Raw genomic sequence first — 22,271 nt, 5'->3', positions numbered from 1 at the left:
ATGACAGCGGAGATTCTTTTTTGTCTTCCCGTCTTAAAAGCGCAGAGCCAGCGAGTCCACTGCCTCCCTGTGGATTATCTCCGCAGAGACGAGAAGAAATCCAGGGGCCGCCCCCCCATTCCTAACAGGGAGGGAGCGTGATTGGGTTTCCATTTGCGTCCACAGGAACGCTGGCCGGTGAGCAGACGGCCGAAAAAATGCATATTTAATTATTTCTAAAAGCTCTTTATGCACGTTTCCACGTTCCAGCTGATAATTTACGCCTTGTGCAGCTTTTAGCATTTAGACACACTTCCTTTACTTCAGATCATCTGTAGGAGATTGTGTCCTTTTTTGTTTTTTTAAATTTCACCCTCTGGGATGCTAAATGCCTTTCTCGCTGGTTCAGAACTGCGCACCAGACAACGACCGCCTCTAACATACCTCTCCTGGAGAAACAGAAAGGGAAGATGTGCTTTGTGAGGAGGAGAGCGAAGGCTCTCCAGGCCCTGTGCAATTCTTCATACCTCCAGCAGCACCAGCTCTGCGCATCCTCACAATAGTCCCGTGTGTAGGCAGCGGACAGTCGCTTGTGTTTATCTGAACTGGAGCTTGGGATATAAATAGTTTCAGGCCCTGCTGCTCTGTCTTCCCAACCAGGCCTCCTAAATGGAAACAGCTGCTTCAAGACCGGTCTGCCGCTGGTGCCCGTCCCGTGTCCTGCTCAGATGGGCTCTGTGACTGGGGTTAGGACGTTCTCTATCACTGCATACTTTCTACCTTGGGACACAGTTCACTCTCTTGTCTCACGGAGCTCTCCAACAACTCCGTGAAGTGGGCCCATCTCACGGGTGGGAAAAGGCACCAGGGTATGTGAGTATACTCAGATATATCTGAGTATTTGCCCAGGGTCACAAAGAAAGTCACCGAAGCGTTCTAGAGTGTGAAGTGAACAGTACAGTAATACTACGGATAACGCACTGAACCACAACGAGAATCCAGTCATACCTTCCCTCCCCCTGGCCTCAGTAAACCACGCTTTTAGGGGCTTACAAGCCAAGCCCAGCACTCTGCTCTGTCCTTGCATAAATCAGAGCCTAGCCTCTGATATCAGGGATAATTGATCTTTGCCCACGTAGAAGACAGAGTTGTTACCCTGAGTGACAGTCATGACAGAAGAAAACGATGAGACCAGATGGAATTTATGGATAAATATATTAGCAAATAAATACATTTCTCAACATAGTGCCTGATTCAAGCGTCTTTCTGTCTGTTCAGATATAAATACCCACGTGGGTGCCTAGGTGCTAGTTCCCCACTGACGTAGAGGGAAGAAGGTTCCCAGGTGGGGTCCTGTGCCCACTTTGCTCCCACATTCACATTCCAAATGGGATAATGCCTGAGGGGCCAGCAATGGTCCAAGTGCCCTGGGGTGCATGGCACCCTGAGGAGGCCCCTCAGCCCTTGCCCACTCGATACCAGCTGCCCAGGCCAGGCTTCCTGCTCCAACTCCACTCCTTCCTGTGTGTCTCTGGCCTGCATGGCTTATACTGGGAAGCCGGGCCTCTGGGCCATCTAATCCCAAGGGCCCCATATTACCTCTCCTTTGTTCTCCGGTTCCCTATCCCTGGTCTGAGAGAAAACGCCCAGAGAAAACTTCCTTGTTCAGCTGTAATTTTGTCTTTTCTACCTTCCTTCCTTCCTCCCTCTTCCTAAATAAAGTCCAGCAGAAATCCTCTTCTTCCCGCCTACTTTGGGACTTTGAGATAGGAGGTCCCCAAGGAAGAGCTATTCCCTTCCCACTACCCTCACCCCTACCCCCAGGGGAACTGAGGCTGCTGGAGTGACAAGGGAGTTTGACGATCCGAGGCTTCGACCCAGTTTCTTCGAGGTGCTGTACCACATCAGGGACAGAACTGCACACCCTGACTTCCCCTCTGACTTAATATAGTGGATCTGACAAGTACGGACAAGGAGGGGAAAACATCCTCCCTTGTGCACCAGGGGAGGCCCTGCCTGGTGAAACTGCAAAGCCCCCCTTCTTAGGGCTCAGGGCTCACCTATGCTCCTGATCTTTTTGCAAAGAAGGAAAATGATAAGAACCAGGGTTGCCGCTGATGCAGCAGCCTTACCAAGGAGGAGCCAAAGCCAGTGTGCAGGACTCTTCCCAAGGAAGGAGGTGAGAAGGGTCATGCATTCAGCTGGACCCGTTTGCTGGTATGAACATGAGGCTTGGAATGAGGGAGACCTGCTGGGCCTGGGGAAGGAGCACCACCTTTATAATAGCTATCTACCTATACCTAGCTTCCTGCTCTCAAAAAGTCCCAGCCTGCAGGGGAGCCAACCCACACAAGTGGTAGCTGGTTGCCTGGCTGGACACAGACTTGCTGCCCTGCAGATGCTTCCGCAGACAAGGTCTGGAGCTGGGAGTGGGAGACAACACCTCCTGCCGCCCACCATCACACTCCTCTGCCAGTGGTTCCAGGAGGTATGGCAAAGCAGAGGGGTGTTTTCTGAGGTCCTTTCTTTTCTCAGGAGCAGGACTCTGTGCCAGGTAGGGCCCTGAGTCATCTGGCGAGCACCCTTGGTTGGAGCTCGGCCTGAACATCTCACACGGCCTGTTCACACAGCTCCTCGAGCTCCTCTTCTGAGCCTGCATTTAGAGAGAGAGGAGGAAAGAGGTCACTGAGGGTCAGGCCAGTCTTCTGCTTGTTCCACCGGCAAGAGAGTATGGCTGGGAGGGAACTAGAGAGAGGCAGGAGCAGGGAATGGGTCCAGAAGGGTGATCAGATTGAAAGCTGAGAGGGGCCCCCGTTGGGACACCGGGGAGAGAAAACCGAATCTAGAGAAAGAGATACGTAGGTAGCAACCAGTGTGTTACCAATACTTACTATTCGTTCATTCGCCCAGTAAATATTTATTAAGCACTTGTGGATCTGGCTTGCTACCATGTGCCAAACAGAAGACCAAAAAGACTAAGCAGGGACCTGACAACCTTGTAGGAGAAAAGGTGTGCACGTAAGTGGCAATTATGCCAATGGGGGCAGGACTGGGGTCATAAGAGATGAATCACGGAAGGAGAAAGATCATGTCCAAATGGAGCATCAAGAAGGGCTTCCTGGGCTTCCCTGGTGGTGCAGTGGTTGAGAGTCCGCCTGCCGATGCAGGGGACGCGGGTTTGTGCCCCGGTCTGGGAAGATCCCACATGCTGCGGAGCGGCTGGGCCCGTGAGCCATGGCCGCTGAGCCTGCGCGTCCGGAGCCTATGCTCCGGTGACAGGCCCGCGTACCACAAAAAAAAAAAAAAGAAGGGCTTCCTGAAAGTGGGGATAAATGAGCTGGTCCTGCAGGAATAGGGAAGAATTAGATTTATGGGAACAGGAAGGCAACAGAATATTCTGGGCTGTAGAAACTGCAGGAAGTGTTTACCTAGTTTGGCTAAAGCTTGGAGCAGGGGAAGGGAAGAGGAAGAGTGGAGAATAAGGCTGGGAAGGAAGATGGGGACTGGCTGGTACGAGGGCCTTGAAGGCCAAGCCAGGTGGGGTTTTTCTTTGCTCTGAACAAAACAGAACATGTGAAGATTTCTAGAGAGTTTGTTTGAGGAGGATGACCCCGGCAGCAGAATGGAGGGTAGGTGAGCAGGATCAGTGTTGCGTGGCCTTACGGGACACGACACTGCTGTGCAGGGCCCGCCTTCACGGCCCTGTGAGAGGGAAGGGAGGAGGAGCCAGGGGGCTCCCGCCCCGATCTTTAGGCTGCACCTAAGCCATGGACAGGGGCCAGCAGTACTGGAGGAGAATACGGTAAAGCTAGCGGAGACATGGTTAACAGAACCTGGCGTGGATTAGATCTGAAGAGCAGGGGAAAGGGAGGCACTGAAACCAGTTACGAGTTTGAGAGAGAGAGGGGAGGTAGTGGTCTGGCAGTGGCAGCACTGAAAGTATACACATGACCGGATTCGAAAGGAACCACCAAGCACATGGCCAACCCGCATTACAGGGCCCTATGGGAGCAACTGTGTTCTATACCATGACGGCTTGCATGCCTATCTCTCCACAGACTCGGGCTCCTGGCTGACAAGTTCCATGTCCTCAGAGCCTGGAACCTAGCACACAGCAAGCATACAACGCAGAAAGAAAAATGGAAGGAAGAAATGAATGGATGGATGGTAGCAGCTCTCAGGTCCCGCCTGTAGGATTCCTAGACCCCAAAGTCTTATATTTCAGGACCTTTGAGGGCAGAGGGGTCCTCCTAGTGATGGCTGTAGGCAAAGAGCTGTGTCATGCACACAATGGGAAAAGATGGGGAAGAGTAGGGGTTGGGGGATCCGGAAGAGGAAGAGGAGGATTTGAGCAAATAAAGACCCAGTTAAAGTCAAGGATTTACATTATCACCATTGGCTGCAATACAGTAATAGGGATGCACTGAGTCCCCAAGAAAATGAAGTCAGTCTTTTTAACAAAGATGCATAGAAGGGAAAGCCCTAGTAGTTCTTTTACCCAGGGGAAAGGAGAAAACCACAGGGCTGCTATGAACCACCTGTGATCTCTCTCCTTTTTTTTTTTTTTTTTTGCATCATTCACATAGCTCTTCTCATATAGCCCAGAAATATGGTTATCTGTAGTTATTTCTCCTAGAAGATCTCATATGGCCTGGGATTATGGTTTTCAGTAACTATTTGTCCACTGCTCTCCTCCAGAGCAGGGAACGGTTCTTGGCCTTCTTTGTATTTACAGCTAATACTGAGCTATATGTGCTCAGCTGTACCGATTTCTAAAGTATGGAAACACTCATGATGGAGCTGCCGCCCCCAGCAGTCTGCCGTCTCAGCCACACTGGTACCTCACCTGAGACCTCCCTAGGATCTGGCAACTAAAGGGTTAACACCTGGCAGAGCCAGCATCCTACGCTATGCCAGCTGTCCGCTATTTTGAATGTCACCCCTGCTGGAACCTTCTCAGCTTCCATCAACCCTTTGGATGACTTCACCCGTTCTGCCATAGCCAGCTCTAGTCTCCTGTCCCTGCCAGACCCATTTCCCCTGAAAACTCACCAGGCTGGGCTGGCAGCACCTGGCAGTGTGGGTAAGGGCATGGCCTACCCTCTGGGGTGTCAGAACTCCATTCGGAAGGCCCCTCCCCAGATGGGTATGGTCCTAGGGGCTGGCGTGTAGTCAGACACAACCACACCGGCTGTGAACTTGGGTAAGTAGGGCCTGGGGTTTCTGGTAGCAGCCTCCTGTCCAGGCCCGGAGGTCCGAAGATCAATGGGTGGGCCTCTGGGGACCAAGGGTATGCCAAGCTGGGGCCATAATGGGGAAAATTCTGGCACGCTCGGTGTGCGGCCAAGTCCTGGGGTCGAGAGGCTGGGGAGGGCTCTGAGGCACTCCCCCGCCGTTTCCTCTGTGTGTGTCGGACAGGGAGGCTGGATTTCTGCAAGTGGAAGAGGCTGCTGGGACCAGGGCTGGGGCTGGAGGCATCCGCTGGCCCAGGGGCTGGCTCGGTGAGCGCCCTGGGCCGTTGTGGGCTGGGGAGCTGTCCTGACGGGGCTGCTGGGTTGGATCTGGCTGCTTGCGGATCGGGTGAAGGCAGCTCTGGCCGGAGTTGTGTCCGAGGAATGGCAGGCCTGGACTGCGGGACTCCAGTTTCTGGGCCAGACTTCCTGCCGTGCCACTGGAAACGCTTTTTGTAGTGGTGGTGCCGGTGGCGGTGGTAGTGGACGTGGCTGGAAACCTGGGTTTCCCCTGTGGGCACCACTGAGTCCAAAGAACGGGGCCGAGAGGTCATGCTGGGCTGAGCCTCCTCCCGCCGGCGCTCCCCCTCAGGGCTGCAGTATACCAGGGGGTCAAAGTCACTGCTCAGGGAGCTTCGGAAGGTGGAACTGCTGCCGTGGATGCCCTGCAGGCTGACGTCTGTGCAGTTGACCACTGAGTCACTCGAAGAGCCGTGACAGGGCCCTGAACTGGAGTCGCTGGCTGGCCCGTCTGCCAGGTAGCCACTGCGTTCTGTGCAGTAGCTTTCTCCAGACCCGCTGCTGTCGTGAGGCCTGGCCCGGCGTGGGGGCATGGGGCAGGTGGCAGGGTGCTGCAAAGTGCCCCGCAGGTGGCTCAGCCCCCAGCCCTGCGCGGAGGGGCTCTGGGCCACGGCCAGGCGCTGCGGTTCACCTGGAGCCCGGGGATGTGCGCCTCTGGGGAGGCGGTGGTGCCGAGGGCCCACGCCTGGCTCCTGGGATGGTAGGAAGGGACCAGGCCGTGTGGGCCGAGCCGCTGCACTCCGGGAAGGGCCCGACAGGTAGGCAGCAGGCAGGTGGTAGTGGGCATGGCCAGGATGCTGGCGAATGAGGTGGAGTCTTCGGCCTGGTTCTTGGTAAGATCTAGACGGTCCCAGGGACTGAGAAAGCGAATCTCCCTCTGGAAGAGAGAACCAAGAGCACAAGTGTTTGACTCCACAAACGGAAGGAGGGTACATTCAGAAAAGCGTGGCTGTAGCGTACTTATTGAGCCTGTATCGCCCGCAAGCTCCATCAGAGTTTGGATGACCAAGGATGCTCCTAACCTGCCTGTGCCCGGGGATGCCCTTGCTCCCTTCAGTCAGTTGTCTCCTTGGGGGTTCCACTGTGCATGGCAAGCCCTGCTCCTCCCATCAGCCCTTTGGGGACTTGCACCCAGGGCCACTGCTAGCCCACATTGTACCTTTGGGTGAATTAGAAAAAGGCTCTCTTTCCTGAAGATACTTCACTTTCATCTTTTACTAGATTGTCATAATATCCAGGTTTTGTTCGAACAGGATACTTTATTGCCAGAAAAGTGGAATAATAAATATACAAATCTTGGACTTCCCAGGTGGCACAGTGGTTAAGAATCCGCCTGACAATGCAGGGGACACGGGTTTGAGCCCTGGTCTGGGAAGATCCCACATACCGCGGAGCAACTAAGCCCGTGAGCCACAACTACTGAGCCTGTGCTCTAGAGCCCGGGAGCCACAACTACTGAGCCCACATGCCACAACTGCTGAAGCCCGTGCACCTAGAGCCTGTGCTCTGCAACAAGAGAAGCCCGCGCACCGCAATGAAGAGTAGCCCCCGCTCACCACAACTACAGAAAAGCCCGCGCACAGCAACAGAGACCCAACGCAGCCAAAAATAAATAAATAAATAAACAAACAAATCAGTCAGATTTAAAATCAACAAAATTGTCATGAAAATACGTCATAAAGACGCCTGCAATGGAATGGCCGCCCCCTCAGATGAGGCCCCTTCGAGCAGGGCACAGCTTAAAGAGCACCTGAGGCAGTCCTGCCTTCTCCTCAGCTTCAAGGCAAAACACTTGCCCAGAGGGAAGCCCCTTCTAGACCCATCTGCCTGCACACAGGGGAGTCCTCGGCCCACCTCCTACCTACGATGTTGAACATGCAGAGGGGGCACGTGCGATGCTGATGCAGCCAGGGGTCCACACAGGTGCGATGGAACTCATGGAGGCAGGAAATGACCCGTAGCTCCTGGAGAAAACAAGGGGTCTGAACCAGAGCTGTCTGTAGCTACAGCCGTGGCCAGGAAGCAGGGCATTCCCGACTCCCTCTGGCCTCTGCGTACTGCCGCCATCTGCTTTCGAAGACCTCACGGTAGGACAGAAACGGTACGGGCTTTGATATCAGGTAGACCTGGCTTTTGCCACTTAGCTGCATGACCTTGGTCAAGTTTCTTAACAGACAGTTTTCTGCTGTAAAATGAGGCTAAAAAACTAATCTACCCCCACCCCTCACTGTCACGAGGCTGAAACGAGACGATGCCTCTAAAGCACCCACTGCAGAGCCTGCCACGTGGTACACACTCAACAAACAGTAGTTCTCTTTCCCTGGAAAGCCAGGAAAATAACCAAACCTCAGGGCTGTCTGTGCAGGATACAGAGGACAGAGATGCAGCTCGAGCACTCACACCAGCCTTAAGTGCTTCCTCCCCCCAAGCTCCAGCCTCCCTCCCCAGCCTGGTCGTGGAGGTGAACCACGGCCCTGCCTTACCTGGCCCTCCGAGAACTCCTCCAGGCAGATGGCGCACACAGGGGCTGAACTGCAGCTGCTACCTGAGTCTGGCCACTCGGCCCGGGCCCTCCTGCAGCCGGGCTGGTACCTCTTGGTGGCCAGCTGGCTGATGGCCCAGGCTGTTCGCTGCTGAAGGGGATCCTGGGAAGAGGGGTGGGGCCAGAATGGGGCAAGGGCTCCTCTTCCCTCAGCCCTGGACTCCAGCTTGTACTAGGTTCCCAGCCACCCAGTTAGAGCCCGTGACCACTTGACCACTCCGAGGCGTTTGTATCCTCGGAGTTCATACATGGCTCTGCCAAGCAGGCGAAGCCCTCCCATCCCATTCCCCACTCATACTATTGACCCCATTCCCCACTCATACTATTGATTTTCCTTCCCTCGATGACCCATGAGAGCAACTTTTTATCCAACTGCCTGCTTGACATCTCAACTTGGATATCTAACAGGCGCGTCCAAGTTGACAGGCCCCACGCTGAACTCCTAATCCCATGAACCGCCCCACCGCACACCTGTCCTCCCACAGCCTTCCCCACCTCAATAAAGGCAATGCCATTCTTTTAATTGCTCAGGCCAGAAATCTTGTTGCCATTCTTGACCCTTCTCTTGCACTCCATGATCGGTCCATTAGAAACCTGTCAGCTTTGCCTTCAAAGCGTCTGGAGGGTCTAACGAATCCTCACCACTTTCACTGCTACCTCCCTAATCCAAGCTACCACTACTGTCCCCTGGATTCCTGTCACAGCCTCTGAGCTGGTTTCTCACCACAGATCAGGTGAGGTCAGATCATGGCTCTCCTTCCGCTCAAAACCCTCCCATGAGTGAAAAAAAAATCCTGACAACGGCCTTAACAGTCCAATACCACGGGGCCCCCATGAACTCTCCGTCCCCGCCTCCTGCTCTGCCCTCTCACTCACTGGATTCCAGCCACAGGACCGTCTTGCTGTTCCTCAGACATAACGGGCACACTTCTGCCTCAAGGCCTTGGCACTTCCTGTTTTCTCGCCTCAATCACTTTCTCCCCCAGGTATCTGCACAGATCACCCCCTCACCCGTGGAGGGTCTTACCTGTAATGTCATCCTCTCAATGAGGCCTTCCCTGGCCTTGCTTTTAAAAATTAACCCCGTCCCCTTTCCATTCCCTCCCCTTTTCTATTTTATGTTTCCCCCTGGCACATACCACCGTCTAACTTATTGTATATTTTACTGATTTATTTACTTACATTTTACTTATGTATTTACTCATTCATTTTACCTATTTATTGTCTGTCTCTTTCCACTAGAATGAAAGTTCCCCGAGGGGAGGAATCTTCTGTCTTTTTGTTCACTGCACTATCCCCAACACCTGGAACAGTGCCTGGCACAGAACAGGAGCTCACTCTACTTGTTGAATGAATGAACAAATGAGGACTCTCTTGGAGAGAGGCTGCTGGAAATCAGCAAAGTCAGTTGCCGGGGGAATTAGGTGTCAACGGTTCCACGGGCGTAAGGGCACCTTCTTCCTCACTTTGCCCTTCCCGCTCCCCACCTTCCCCCGCACGTGCACCCGCCCACCTCCACCAGGGAGCCCACCCGCCTCACCGGTCTGCTGTGACGGGGGCGGCACCGGATGCGCAGCACCGAGGCCAGGATGACCACAAAGATGGTGCCCACCACCGTCAGGAGGATCCACACGTCATAGTCTGGCTGGGGGAGCGAGCAGAGAGGGAAAGGGTCACGCTTCTGGAAGGAGCGGGGCCAAGCCGGGAGAAACACAGGAGCCCAGGAGGCACACAGAGAACTGGAGGGCCCCTTGAGTCGTCCAGCAGAGGGGATGAGGTTGCAGGTGGGCGTAGGTGGTCCCTCTCTGCCCACGGGCACTCCTCCAAATGTCAGCTGTGAGAGGTACTATCTCGAGACCCATGTGCTTGGGAGAAAGGGGGACAGGGACCCCTCTACAAGGTGGAAGCTACCCAGTGAGCAGCTGGCCGAGCTTCCCAGTCGATGGAGAAATACCAGCCAGGCGTCAGGGGGCCTGGGGACCAGGGTTTCATTCTGGCTCTGCTACTCTGTGCCATGAAACCACGATGCTGAAAAACAACTTTAGAGCTCAGCTGACCCCATGTGTTCATTCTGCAGATGAAGCTCAGAGAGGGGAAGAAACTTGCCTAGAGGTGCACAGCTGGTGGACAGAGTTGCGCTAGAGGGTTTCCAAGGTCTCTTCAGCTCCAGGACTCTAAGGGCTTTTGGTGAGAGTCACCGCAGGAAAAAGTGCGGGTGACAGCAGGTGCTGGGGCCGGGGCTGGAGACCTGGCGTGCTTACCCACAACGGGGGCTCCTTCAGCTCAATCCTCACGTGGGCCTTTCGGTTCTTGTACACAAACTCCATCAGCTTCTCGGCATCATTACCCCAGATCAACACCACTGGCCACGTCAGCCCCAGGGGCTGCTGCAGCTGTAGGAGGGAAAGTGCCCACAAGGGTGGCTGTGTCCTGACTTCTTCCCCGGCACATTTCTCTTCCTCTGTCCAGCCCCCTCCTCAAACACCCCACGTCCCGGGTACCTGTTCAGCAGCAGCTCGATCCTCCGTGATGTCAAAGAGGACGGCGCTGGCTCCCCGCTCCCCCGCCATCCGGGCCTGCAGAGACACACAGCAGAGGTCCCGCAGGGATCAGACACACAGCCCGTCCACGTCCCGGCCTCGCCCCCTCACGTCCCTTCCTAGGATTTTGCACACACCACACCTCTGTACACTCCCACATATAACACATGCAAGGGGTCGGTGGGGTTAGGATCCCCTGCCCCGCCCCAAGCTCACCCAGGTCCACTGCCTTCCAGGACAACATTCAGTCCTTCCTTTCGTAATGGAACAAACCCCTGACAGGATTTGGTAGGTGCCAGGAGGTGAACTAGGCTCTAGGCCTAAGGACAAATAAGACACAGCCCATCCCTGCCATCAGGGTGCCTCCAGTCGGCCTTCACTAAGAAGCGTGAGAACCCAGGGCAGGGAGCGACCAGCCCCCCCCAGGGCCTGGGCCGGGGGGTGACCAGTCCCCAGTACAGAGAGGTGGACAGCTCCCTCAGAACAGAACTGGGCTTTCCAGGGTCCAGCCCTGCCTGACAAGAGGAGCCTGCAGAGCAGCCCGTCCCCCACCTCAGGCCAAGTTCCAGGAGCCTGGGACACTGCTCTCACCCGAGGCATCTATGACAGCCCCAGGCTCAGCCCATCTCACAGCTCTCTCTCCCGGCCACACTCTAGTCTGCAACTCTTTCTCTGGCTCCAGTTCAAGGACGTACTGGAGTCCCTGTCTGGTGCTTAACCCTTCACCCCCTCCCTGAGGGTGGCAGGAGAGACTCGGGTTGGGAGGGACCCGAGGGGCTGTTCCCACAGGGACGCAAGTGTGCGCACGTGCCACATGCACGTGCACATGCGTGCTCGCCAAGGCTCTGAGAGGATCTAGCCAACCAGGCAAAGCAGAGAGCAGAGCCAGAAAGAGAACAAAAAGCAGGACTCTAGGGGCTCTGGGTGTGGGGTAAGACCAGGGAGATGAGAGCTGAGGGGGCGGTGGAGGCACGAGGGCAAAGGGCCGACGGACAGACCCGCTCCGGCCTCACTGTCGCCGATGCTCTCCAGCGCTCCTCCCTAGAGCAAAGGCTCACCTTGCGAAGGCATCAGGCTGGGCCCTCAGGCCCCTGGGGCCTCTGATCCTTTCGGGCCTTCCTGCAGGCGCTGAAGGAGTTAACCCTTCTCCAAGTAGCGCAGTCAGGAAGAGGAGCCGGTGCCGGGGCTTATACTCCCCGAGCGCTTTGATCTCTGCTCTTCCCTTCCCTGCCAGAGCCTGTTGGGGCAGGTCTCCTGCCAGGCAGGCCAGGGGAGAGGCTCGGCTCCTGCTCCCTGCTCCCTACACCCCAGGCGGCCGCAGGGGCCAGAGGGCCCCTCAGAACAGGCAGCCTGCAGGCAGGAGGGCCCCGGGAGGGTGGTGGAGACACTCAAGTGGGGCCTTTTCGGCCAGGAGGGTACCTTCCCTCTTCCCTTCCTCCTTCACTGAGGAGCTGGGCCAGGCCCTCTACCAGCACCCAGGCCCAGCCCAGGCCCAGCCCAGGCCCAGGCTCGCCAGGTTAATTGACTGGAAATTCACAGGACTCGAGAATGGAACCGCTGAAGAAATGGAGAGGTCACAGCCCTCATCCTCCTCCAGCCGGCTTATTCCCAGGAAGTCTCCCCGACCGAGGCGACCCCAGGCAAAAAGAAGTTGTCCAGTCTTCAGAGCCCCCCAAACCAGGGCATGGGAGCAGCCCTAGGGGAAAAGGAGAAGGATGCGTTCTGCTAATCTCACCGTCCATGACTTAACCAAGGGGTGGGGAGGTCACCCCAGTAGTCACAGAACTGAGACTCCTGGATGCTCAGTGCTACTAGGGCCTCATGTTTCCCATCCCCAGAATGAGACCTTGAACCCAGCCCAGCCTGGAAGAGCAGGAGGCAAGGGCAGAGACTTCCTTCTCTGGAGATGTTCTCACTTCCCCTAGCCCTCTCTTCTTGAAGGGTTGGGGTAGGAACGGTGGAAAGTAATGACCCTGACGTTCAAACACCCCAGCCGATTACAGCCCATAATTGCAAAGTTGTAAAAGTGATCAAAGAGAGAGGGTTGGCCAACAGGGGAAACAAACAGGCCTTTCAGACAGTGGGTGCCTGTGTCCAGAGTTCTAGGACTCAAAAAGCAAGATTTGGGGCCAGATGGCAGCCCACTCAGGGGCCACCCATGCCGCCCTGCAGTCCGCCTGCACCCAAGCAAGAGGGAGGGAGGGAGGGAGAGAGAGAAGCACTTCTTCCAGACCAGAACCTGGAAGACAGAGAGGACGGGCAGGCCCTCCAGACAGGAAGAATGGGCTTTAGAAAGACAACCCAGAGACCTCTTTGGGAGCTGCAGAGATTCAGCCAGCCCTCTAAGAGCAGCGAGCAGGCTGCCCACGGCCTTTAGCAGTGGAAGCCAATACGTTTCAGGACTTCTGCACTTCCACACTCTGCACTTCCTTGCACCTTAGATTTTCCCCTCCAGACACAGTGACAGTCACTGTGTATCTCCTCCTCATCAAAGACTGACTGAGCACCCACTGTGCTCAGGGCACCAAGCCAGGGAAGGCCAAGCCCTCCAGAAAAACTCATAATCTAGCTGTGGAGACAAAGCATATACGTACGATTATAATGCTGATGACAACATTCTAGAGTACAAATGAATGAAACAGACCAGTCGTTTCCAAACCCTTTTTTCACTGCAGAGAGCCCTTCCCTCCATTGTGCCCCCCACAATACACACACACACACACACACACACACACAGACTGACACAAATCTTCAATACAAAACAGATAAAAGTGAGCTGAGGTTGAGGGTGGGATTAGGGGTAAGAAGGACCCTTGGCGTCCCCCCAACCCCAGCCCCTGCCAAGGCACCTCCATGAAACCTGGTGTGAAAAGCATGGCCAGAGACCCTGGCAGCATGCCAGGAGGGAAGGATTTCTGCTCCTAGTAGCCCAGCTGGGCTGAGCCAGTTAGGAAAGATCCAATACAAGAGGTAGGATTCACCTAGGCTCGAAAGCAAGGGGAGGAGGAAGTAGAGCGGATATAACCGTTACTGAGACCCACTCTGCCCCGACTGTTTAGGTCTGAGAGCTAAATCTGCCATCAGCCATTAGCTGTGAGACTTTGGGCAAGTCACTGAACGGCTCTGTGCCACAGTTTTCCTTTCCGTAAACTAGGGATAATAACAGGACCTACTTCACAGGGTTGTTCTGAGGACTATATAAGTTACTCCATGTAAAGCCTTATAATATGCGCCTGGCACATAGTAAGTATTCCTTAAGTATTTATTTATTTTTTTGTATCTGTCATTAAGCCACTCTTAAGTATTAGATATTATCATATCAGCTATCGCCATGTGCTTTGCGTACATGATTTCACTTACTCCTCACAACAACTCCATAAGACAGGCATCAGCTCCACTTTTGAATTGAGGAAAAAACAGAGGCTCAGAGAGGCTGAACAACTTGCCCAGGGTCACACAGCTGATAAGCAGTGGAGGCAGAATTCCCACCCAGGACTTCAGCCTTCCAAGTACCTGGTTAGCAGGGAGTGTTCTCTGTGGTAAGAAAGGCAGGCCTTGTACCCAACTTTTTTGCCTCCAGAGCCAGCTCCTTCCACCAGATAAAAGGCCACTGCTCCAGCCCAGGCATGAGGTGCTAAGGGGAATCACAAGGATGGCTGTGGAGTTGCTAATAAAGAAACAGAAACCAATCTGGGTGACTGGGTAGGGGGAGGAAGGTGGTAGGTATGCTGACAAGAATGAGAGTCCAGAAGAACTACAGTGAGGGTCAGAGATCAAAAGAGGGAACCATGACAGAAAAAGGCCAACCTTGTTAACCATGGAAGCACAGGACGATGATGCCAATGACAAGGACAGCGGTGACAGCTGCAGGCATTTATTGAGTGACTGCTGTGCGCTTGGCATCTGTAGTGTCTCCTCAACTGCTCATAACTACTATAAGATATGAGCCCTGTTATTGTCCCCCTTTTACAGATGGGGAAACAGAGGCTCAGAGAGCTGAGCTAAAATGTCCAGGTCACACTGAGGGGCCGTGGAGAAGCCAGGCTCCAGACCTGGGGCTGTCTGGCTCAAGAGCCCCAGTTCCGGGGGTGGGGACAGCATCACTGATACTAACTGATTTGCCAGAGCAGAGCTGACTGAGGTCAGTGGTTTTCGAATTTCCTCACCAAAGACCCACCTTTCCCCTATGCCTCCCACAAGCCCTATATTTAAATATGTTTTACCAAACTACCTGCATTTATTATGCACAGTTCATTTTCCTACGAGATAACTTGTATTCACACATTGAACTGATAGAATTCAACCAAAAGCAAAAAAAATGAAGAGTTTAGTTAAGCCTGTGGGAAGTCTAAAATATTGGAAGTAGCCCAAAGATCCACATTACTACCTTCACAGACCTCCTTTGGGCCAGGGGATCCCAGGTAGGAGCTACTTGGTCAGGTCAAAGGATGAGAGAGCCGAGGGCTGCCTTGGACCTGACCCGCGGGAGAGCTTGGGGCCAGAGCAGTTCCACAGAGTGATGGTGGCGGGGAAGACGGGCGAGGGGAAGCGGGGTGAGTGTGGGGCAGGGGGCGGGGGGTGGGCACGGGAAGCTCAGGCAGTGACCTCAGAAAGAAAAAAGGTCACAGGGCAGCAGCCAAGGTGCTTCTTCGGAACTCCTAACGGGTTTTTGATTTTGTGTTTCATATAGCTCAGGGACTATTTGGCACTTGACGTACACTATTTCCATCCTCACGATGATCACTGGGGTAGGAAATAAAAGTCCCATTTTATGGTAGTGGAAACAAAGGCCCAACAAGGTTAATTAAGTACCTCAAAGAGCACTGACCACATGTTCCTTGTCACCCAGTGTCTGTTCACATGGCTCATTTCTCCTACAGGAGAGTGGTCCTCTAGGGGCGAGAAGAAAACCTCCTAGGTGGACACATCCCGGCGGGTTGCCAGGTGCCCACACGCATGTGAAATCACATGCTGCTTCAGAGGGACAGCAGAGCTCTCAGAACTCGTCCTCCTCCATCTGTCTGTCTCCCTCCCCTCTCTCTAACTCACACTCACCTACCTAACACTGGGCACTCATCTACCAAATGAATAAATGAATGACATTTGCCCATATTTTGTCAAGCAATGGAAATGAAATAGTCAGAGGTAGGGCAGCCTCAGCCTAACAAAATGCTGCTGCCAGTAGGACACTTACAGTCCTGCAGAGACACCACACCCTCCAGCTCCTCAGGTGTGTCCTGGACGCCGTCTCCCACCTCCCCAAGGCCCCTTCTGCATCAGCACCAGGCTGGGAGAATATCTTCCCCTATCTGTGGGCACCACATTCCGAGTCCTGCCCGAGTCCCTGCCCCCTGGGGGATCACGTAAGAACCCAGGCTGTTTCCTTGAGACTCATGGCCCAGGAAACAGCCCTCGGGAGGATCACGAATCCCCTGGGCCAGAGTTCAAGGAGCAGGCGCGTAGGGCGGGACTGTCACCCTCCTCTCTCACCACCCCTGGGAGCAGGACCCCCTCCCCCAAGTCTGCCTGACCGTGCCACCCACAATCTAACTACACTCTGGCTTGGGTCACCACGAGGCTCTTTTCACGTATGTTCAGTTTTTCCAGCCAGGATGGGAGGTCACAGAGCACAGAGGTTAAACGCTCAGGTTTGAGACGTGGACGAGGCTCCGTTCACATCTCAGGTCTGCTCCTTCCTGTCTCTGTCAGCCTGGCAAGTTACTTAAGGTTTCTGATCCTCATGTGTCTTATATGTCAAATAGAGAATAACAGTGTCTAGTTTTCCTGACTGTTGTGAAAAGTAAATGAGAATTAATATATAAGAAGTATCTATCCCATGTCCCACCTGGCACGTGATAAGCACAAAGAAACTAGTAACTAACGTTAAAGCGGGGGTCACGAATGCACGTGTTTCCAGGCTCGAGGAGGTAGGAGGCCAGCGGGGAGCACGGCAAACCAGAAAGCCCGTGACAGTGGCAAGGCGGCAGCTGCTGCCAGCTCCAGCCAAAGGTGCCCCGAGGAAGCGTGGGGCTGCCGGTTCGCAATCTCGGAGGAAGAGTGTTTGAATGGCTTCTGTTTCCACTCTTCTTGCACAGTGCTCAGTGAACATTTCTGAAAGATGGAAAAGCCCTCCAGCTGACTCCCTCTTTGCTCTGATGCTAGGCAGGGGAAGGGGTGTAGGAATTTCCAGGTGATGGGGAAAGAGCTAGGATGGGGCACGTGCTCTAGATGACAGCCAAAACGTTCTGCTGGCACATGGTTGGTGGGGAGAGGACAGTGGCCTGAATTTCCACGTCTCTCAGACCAGTCATGGGTTATAAAAACCTGAATTGAACACATCACTCTCAGGAAACAAGCAGACAAAGAGCACAGGACCTCTCACAGTCCAGAGCTGGGCGCGCAGAGGTTCAGGGTGTGCGGGGGTCAAGTGCGAATCTACCTTGCTGGCCAGTGACAGGCAGGGGCGGGGGGCCCGCTGGGGGCTCTCCAGCTTGACAATGCTGATGAATCCAGGCTCCAGATTGTCGTCGTCACTGGCGTTGCACAGGTACAGGGGGTGGGACTGCAGAGAGAGAGAGAGAGACAGGTTAGGGGGCTCTAGGGAACAGAAGGCACAGCTGGGAGAGCCAAGCACGTCCCCACGGGTCTCACAGGTACCTGGCGGGTCTCCTGGCGCCACGAAAGAGGGGGCCTTCTTATCAGATGGCCTCATGGTGAGCTAGGAGCCACCAGCTGTCATTTCAGGGGTGACAGGGCCAAGGACACATGGAGGTGGGGGCAGATAGGAGCCAGGGGTGTGTAAATGAAGAGCCTGCTGCAAAGCCGTTCCGACAATCCTCAAGCCCTGCTTTTCCAAACTGGTCAGCTGCAAAGGGCTCTTCTCCTGGCCCCAGCCTCTCTCACCTCCTAATTCTGCTCCCCAAATCCCAGGCTGCGAGCCTGTATCAGTGCCTTCAGAATCCTGCCTTCCCTCCTTGCTCCCCCAGGGCAATGCTGGGCGCTGCTGGAGCCTCCTGTCTCCTCGGCAGCTGTGGCCACGGAGATTCCCATCTCTCCTGTGGCTTGGGTCTTCTCACTTGGTGCCATCTTGCTCCTCTCAGCATCCCCCTTTGCTTATCCTGGGATTAAGCAGGGTGCTGATAGGGAGAAGAACTATTTTGGGATGAGGCTTGGCTAAGAGTTAAGCCTTGAATAGCACAATTCCTAGGAGTTGGTCCTGTCCTCAGGAATGATGCGGCCTGCTCAGCCCACCTGCTCTGAGGGTATGGCAGGTCCAGTCCGAAACCCTGAGCCTCTAGCCCGGCTGGTGCTGAGCAACGACTAAGGGGAAGTGGGCCTTACACATGCTAACAGAGACCAAAGGGCCCCTCATCAAAGGGATGAGACTGCCTTTCTATACACACCCTTCTCCTTCAGGGTGATCCTAATACCCCCTTGAATCTAATTTTCCTAGAGTACTGTGACAAAGGATAATCCTATGGGCCAGGGGTTCCCACATGGTGGAAACCCAGTGTATTCTGGCAAGAAAGGGAACTTCCTACTAGGGAGCTGCCCACGATTCCCTGGCTACTGCTGTTAGACTAAAGGACTTCCAGAAAGAACCATCAGAGGAACCAGAGAGAATTTTGAATTTATGAAGATGTTTATGAACATGATAATGTCAGTGATGGACTTAAAAGCACAGTCAGGGCTTCCCTGGTGGCGCAGTGGTTAAGAATCCGCCTGCCAACGCAGGGGACACGGGTTCGAGCCCTGGTCCGGGAAGATCCCACATGCCGTGGAGCAACGAAGCCCATGTGCCACAACTACTGAAGCCCGCACCTAGAGCCCGTGCCCTGCAACAAAAGAAGCCACCTCAATGAGAAGCCCACGCACCGCAACGAGAAGCCCGCACACCACAACGAAGAGTAGCCCCCGCTCTCTGCAACTAGAGAAAGCCCACGCACAGCAACGAAGACCCAACGCAGCCAAAAAAATAAAATAAAATAACTAAAAGCACAGTCACTTTTTGAAAGCACTTTCAGCCTATTTCCTCTCACTGTATCACTGCAGTCCCTTGAACATAGTAGGTTCTCAATACATATGCACTACCTCACTTTGAGTTGTATCCTTGTGAATAAAAATCTTTGGGCAGGGGGTGATGAGATGGGAGGGGTGTCCATTCTTGCTCCCAGAAATTAAGGACTATTAGTCTGGTGGTGATCGAGGTTCAGTGTGGGAGAAAGGTTCTATATCCCCCTAACCCCCAGAAATGGGCTGGGGCGTGAGGTTGGGGGCTCTAGTGAAGCTGTAGCCCCCACCTCAACAAGCTCCATGAGTCTGTCCGTCTGCCCATCCATTTCTTCATTCTACCAACACTGACGGCCCTCTTGGCGCCAGGCACTGTTCAATGCAACAAGGAGTCAACAATGAATACGACGGGCTCCTTGCCTTTAAAGAAGCTCAGAAGACAAGCGTGCAAACACTGTGCATTGTGATGTTACGATGCAGGTTCATTCAAGGGCCTCGGGGAGGGCCTGAGGAGGGGGACCAACAATCCCATGCAGGAGGGCAGAGTGACCTCTGTGCTTCCTTGGGGACTAAATAGGTATGTGCTCACCCAGTGGACCCACAACCAGGGGGAAGGGTACGTTCCTGGCAGAGGAAGCGGCCTGTGCTGAGGGTTGGGAGGGGCAGTTAGGTCCGGCATGAAAGGTCGGCAAGAGCAGGGACCACGGATCTGTGCTTGAGAAGGATCTCCCTGGTGACTTCAGAGGACAGGCCGGTGTGGTGAGAAGTCAGGAGTCAGCTGCTCCAGCAGAACAAAAGATGGGAGACCTCCCTTCAGGAGCAGCCACAGAAGTCCACAGCTTTGCTCGCTCCCACACCCTACCCGTGGTCCAGCTTTCTCAAGATAACTCCAAGATGCCTCTCACTGACCAGAGGGTCAATGGAGACAGGGGAGAGTCACTTTGGAGAAGAGTAGTCTTTAGAGAAGGATTTTCAAATACTTAACCACCACGCTGCCCCCAGGCCTTCGCGGGGGAACCAACGTGTGCTGTACTGTAGTGCCACGTGGTAGGATGCTGAGATAGAGGGGAAAAAACAGACTTCCGTGGTCCTGAACTAACTACTATGGAAGAGGAAGAGGAGGAAATGAACCATTAGTAAATGCCTTTGGCATGCCAGAGCCTGTAGATGTTATCTCATTATGAGGTAGGTGTGCTCATCCCCACTTAAAGAAGAGGAAGAAGCTTGAGGCTCAGAGAAAGTAAGGTCACACAAGATTAGAACCCAGCTCTGACTCCACCCTCTGGAGTTATGCAACTCCAAATGAAACACATGGCAAACCCACCACTGTCCATGCTAATGCTGATGATGACGATGCGAGTGTACATTTATAGGGTAAATATGGTGGGCCAGTGAGTGTTCTAAGCGCTTTTCTGTATTACCTCTTTTTATCCTCATAACAACCCTATAATTGTCTCCATTTTAAAAAAGAGGAGGGCTTCCGTGGTGGCGCAGTGGTTGAGAGTCCGCCTGCCGATGCAGGGGACACGGGTTCGTGCCCTGGTCCGGGAAGATCCCACAGGCCGCGGAGCGGCTGGGCCCGTGAGCCATGGCTGCTGAGCGTGCGTGTCCGGAGCCTGTGCTCCGCAACGGGAGAGGCCACAACAGTGAGAGGCCCGCGTACCGCAAAAAAAAAAAGAGGAAACTGAGGCACTGAACAGTTAAGTAACATGCCCAGGATTACAGAGCTGAGAGCAGATCAGAGGAAATGGAAAGATGTAGGATAAAATAAAAATTAAGAACAATCTCCATTTGACTTTGAAAACATGATACCTTCCCCCAATTCATAACCAAGAAAATTTGCCTTCCTAATTATACATTCCTAAAGCATACAGGCCCAAACAAAAGTCCCCGAAATATTGGTGGTAACTTCCAGGAATGTCTTAGGCCCTCTTCTCTTTTCACTTTCCATGGTCCCCCGGGTGACCCCAGCCAATCCCATGGCTTTGGTTTCCATGTAGAGGTGGTTAATTACATATGTGCAGCCCAGACCTCTCTTGAGTTCCAGACCCCAGGAGGGGCCTGGATGTTTCTGCCTGAAGAACCTTAAATGAGACATCTCAAACTCAGCATGTTCAAAATTGAACTAATCATTTTATCCCTCAAAACTGTTCCTCCAGTGTTCCCTGTTTGAGGGACTGGAACCACCATCCACCTATTACCCAGGTCAGATGTTATCTTCTTCCTCTCCTCTGATCTCCTTTACGCCCTACCACGACCACCAACAACCAATCACCAAATTCTAACAATTCTATCTCCTAAACATTTCTCTTATTTGTCCTCTTTCTGCCATTCCCACCACGGCTACTCTGACACAGGTCACCGTCATTGCTATCCAAATTTAGTGAAATAACCGCTTAACTAGGGTCAACTCACTCCCCAGCCTCCCCCTGCCCCCAGTTCCCTATACTGAAGCCAGAGTGGTCAAAGATGCTAATTTGGGCGTGTCACTCTTCCTCTCTAAGCACTGAAAAGGTTCCTCATAGCTCTTAGAGTGAAGTCTGCACTTTTAAACACAGCTTAAAAGACCCTGCCTGCTCCAGTGCCTTCATGGCCCACCTCACGGCTTACCGCCCCTGTCAATACCTCTTCCCCCAGCAACCCACGCTCCAGAAAGACCTTGTTTCATGTCCCCAAACACTTTGGTGCTTGCTGCTCTGTCAGGGTGGGTTGGAGGCCCTCATCTGGGCCACCCTTAGTACACTGTATTTCCCCAGTCCTATACTCACCCCAGCGTGTTTCAGTTGTCTGTGTACATCCCTCCCTCTCTCCCCCAGCCTTGACAGACCTCCACTGCCCCTCCAGTGCCTGCTACATAGGTTTTAAAATTAAATATTGAATGTCTACAACCAAATACCTATAAAGACAGCACAGTGCACACCAAATCCTGACAACCATGGCTTTGGGAGAGGAATTACAGAGGAAATGGTGAAGAGACTTTGGTGTTTTGCTTTGAGTACTTTGATCATAGGCTAATATGTGGAGATATTAACTTGAGTTTCATTTTGTGCTGTTGTGGAAGACTAAAAAAGAATGACAGCTATTTATACATTGTTCCTGTCTTTTCCCTCCTCCTGTTCCAAGAAGAGAGGCTCGCCTTCTATTTCCTTGCCTCAGGGGCATTGGCCAAAAGCAAATGTTGCTAAAGACCTATCTTCCTGACTTCCATGAAAGACTGAACTCATTGAGGAAATGTGAGTGTCCTGAAGGCAGAAAGGAGAGGTGGCTTGGGGGTGGGGGTGGGGAGCGGCACAGGTGGTCAGAGTCCCTGGAATCTTGAGGGTGGGGGGGAGGAGCCTGGAGATGTGCCAAGTTGTCGGAAGCTACAGCCCATGCCCCAAAAGGGATGGACCCCAGGAGGCTGGACCCTAGCAAAGATGCTGTGCCTACCTGGATTGTGCTCGGACAATGGGCATATTTGTGGAGACCAGTGTGAACAAGTATCAGAGATGTCCCTTAGCTATTTCAGTTTGGCTGCTCTATGAGGGGAGTTCCCATGAAAACAAATTTCCATTGACCTAGTGGGATAGGACCTTGAAGTCAGGTTTAATTCAATTAAAAAAATAATAAAGTACCACGGTATTTCTTGTATAGTCATATTTGTGGCATGAAAATCATGCTCACTACACT

At 53.6% G+C, this 22,271-nt stretch overlaps 1 protein-coding gene across 1 annotated transcript in view; it reads right to left on the bottom strand.

The window, feature by feature from the left end:
* Positions 1-1,735: 1,735 nt before the first annotated feature.
* The window catches only part of RNF43 (ring finger protein 43), a gene marked incomplete at its 5' end in the record, with an annotated part of 59,617 nt that continues 39,081 nt past the window's right edge, over positions 1,736-22,271 (bottom strand). Inside the window, 8 exons of the mRNA XM_082604250.1 lie at positions 1,736-2,632; positions 5,032-6,387; positions 7,372-7,474; positions 7,994-8,155; positions 9,593-9,697; positions 10,314-10,445; positions 10,554-10,628; positions 17,032-17,154. Of these exons, the coding sequence (XP_082460376.1) occupies positions 2,589-2,632; positions 5,032-6,387; positions 7,372-7,474; positions 7,994-8,155; positions 9,593-9,697; positions 10,314-10,445; positions 10,554-10,628; positions 17,032-17,154 (2,100 nt within the window). The 3' untranslated portion in view covers positions 1,736-2,588. The remainder of the gene's footprint in view (positions 2,633-5,031; positions 6,388-7,371; positions 7,475-7,993; positions 8,156-9,592; positions 9,698-10,313; positions 10,446-10,553; positions 10,629-17,031; positions 17,155-22,271) is intronic.

The sequence above is a fragment of the Mesoplodon mirus genome (genome assembly GCF_964341445.2).
Source record: "Mesoplodon mirus genome assembly, chromosome: 18".
Classification (NCBI taxonomy): Eukaryota; Metazoa; Chordata; class Mammalia; order Artiodactyla; family Ziphiidae; genus Mesoplodon; species Mesoplodon mirus.
This window is presented reverse-complemented; position numbering and strand designations above follow the sequence as displayed.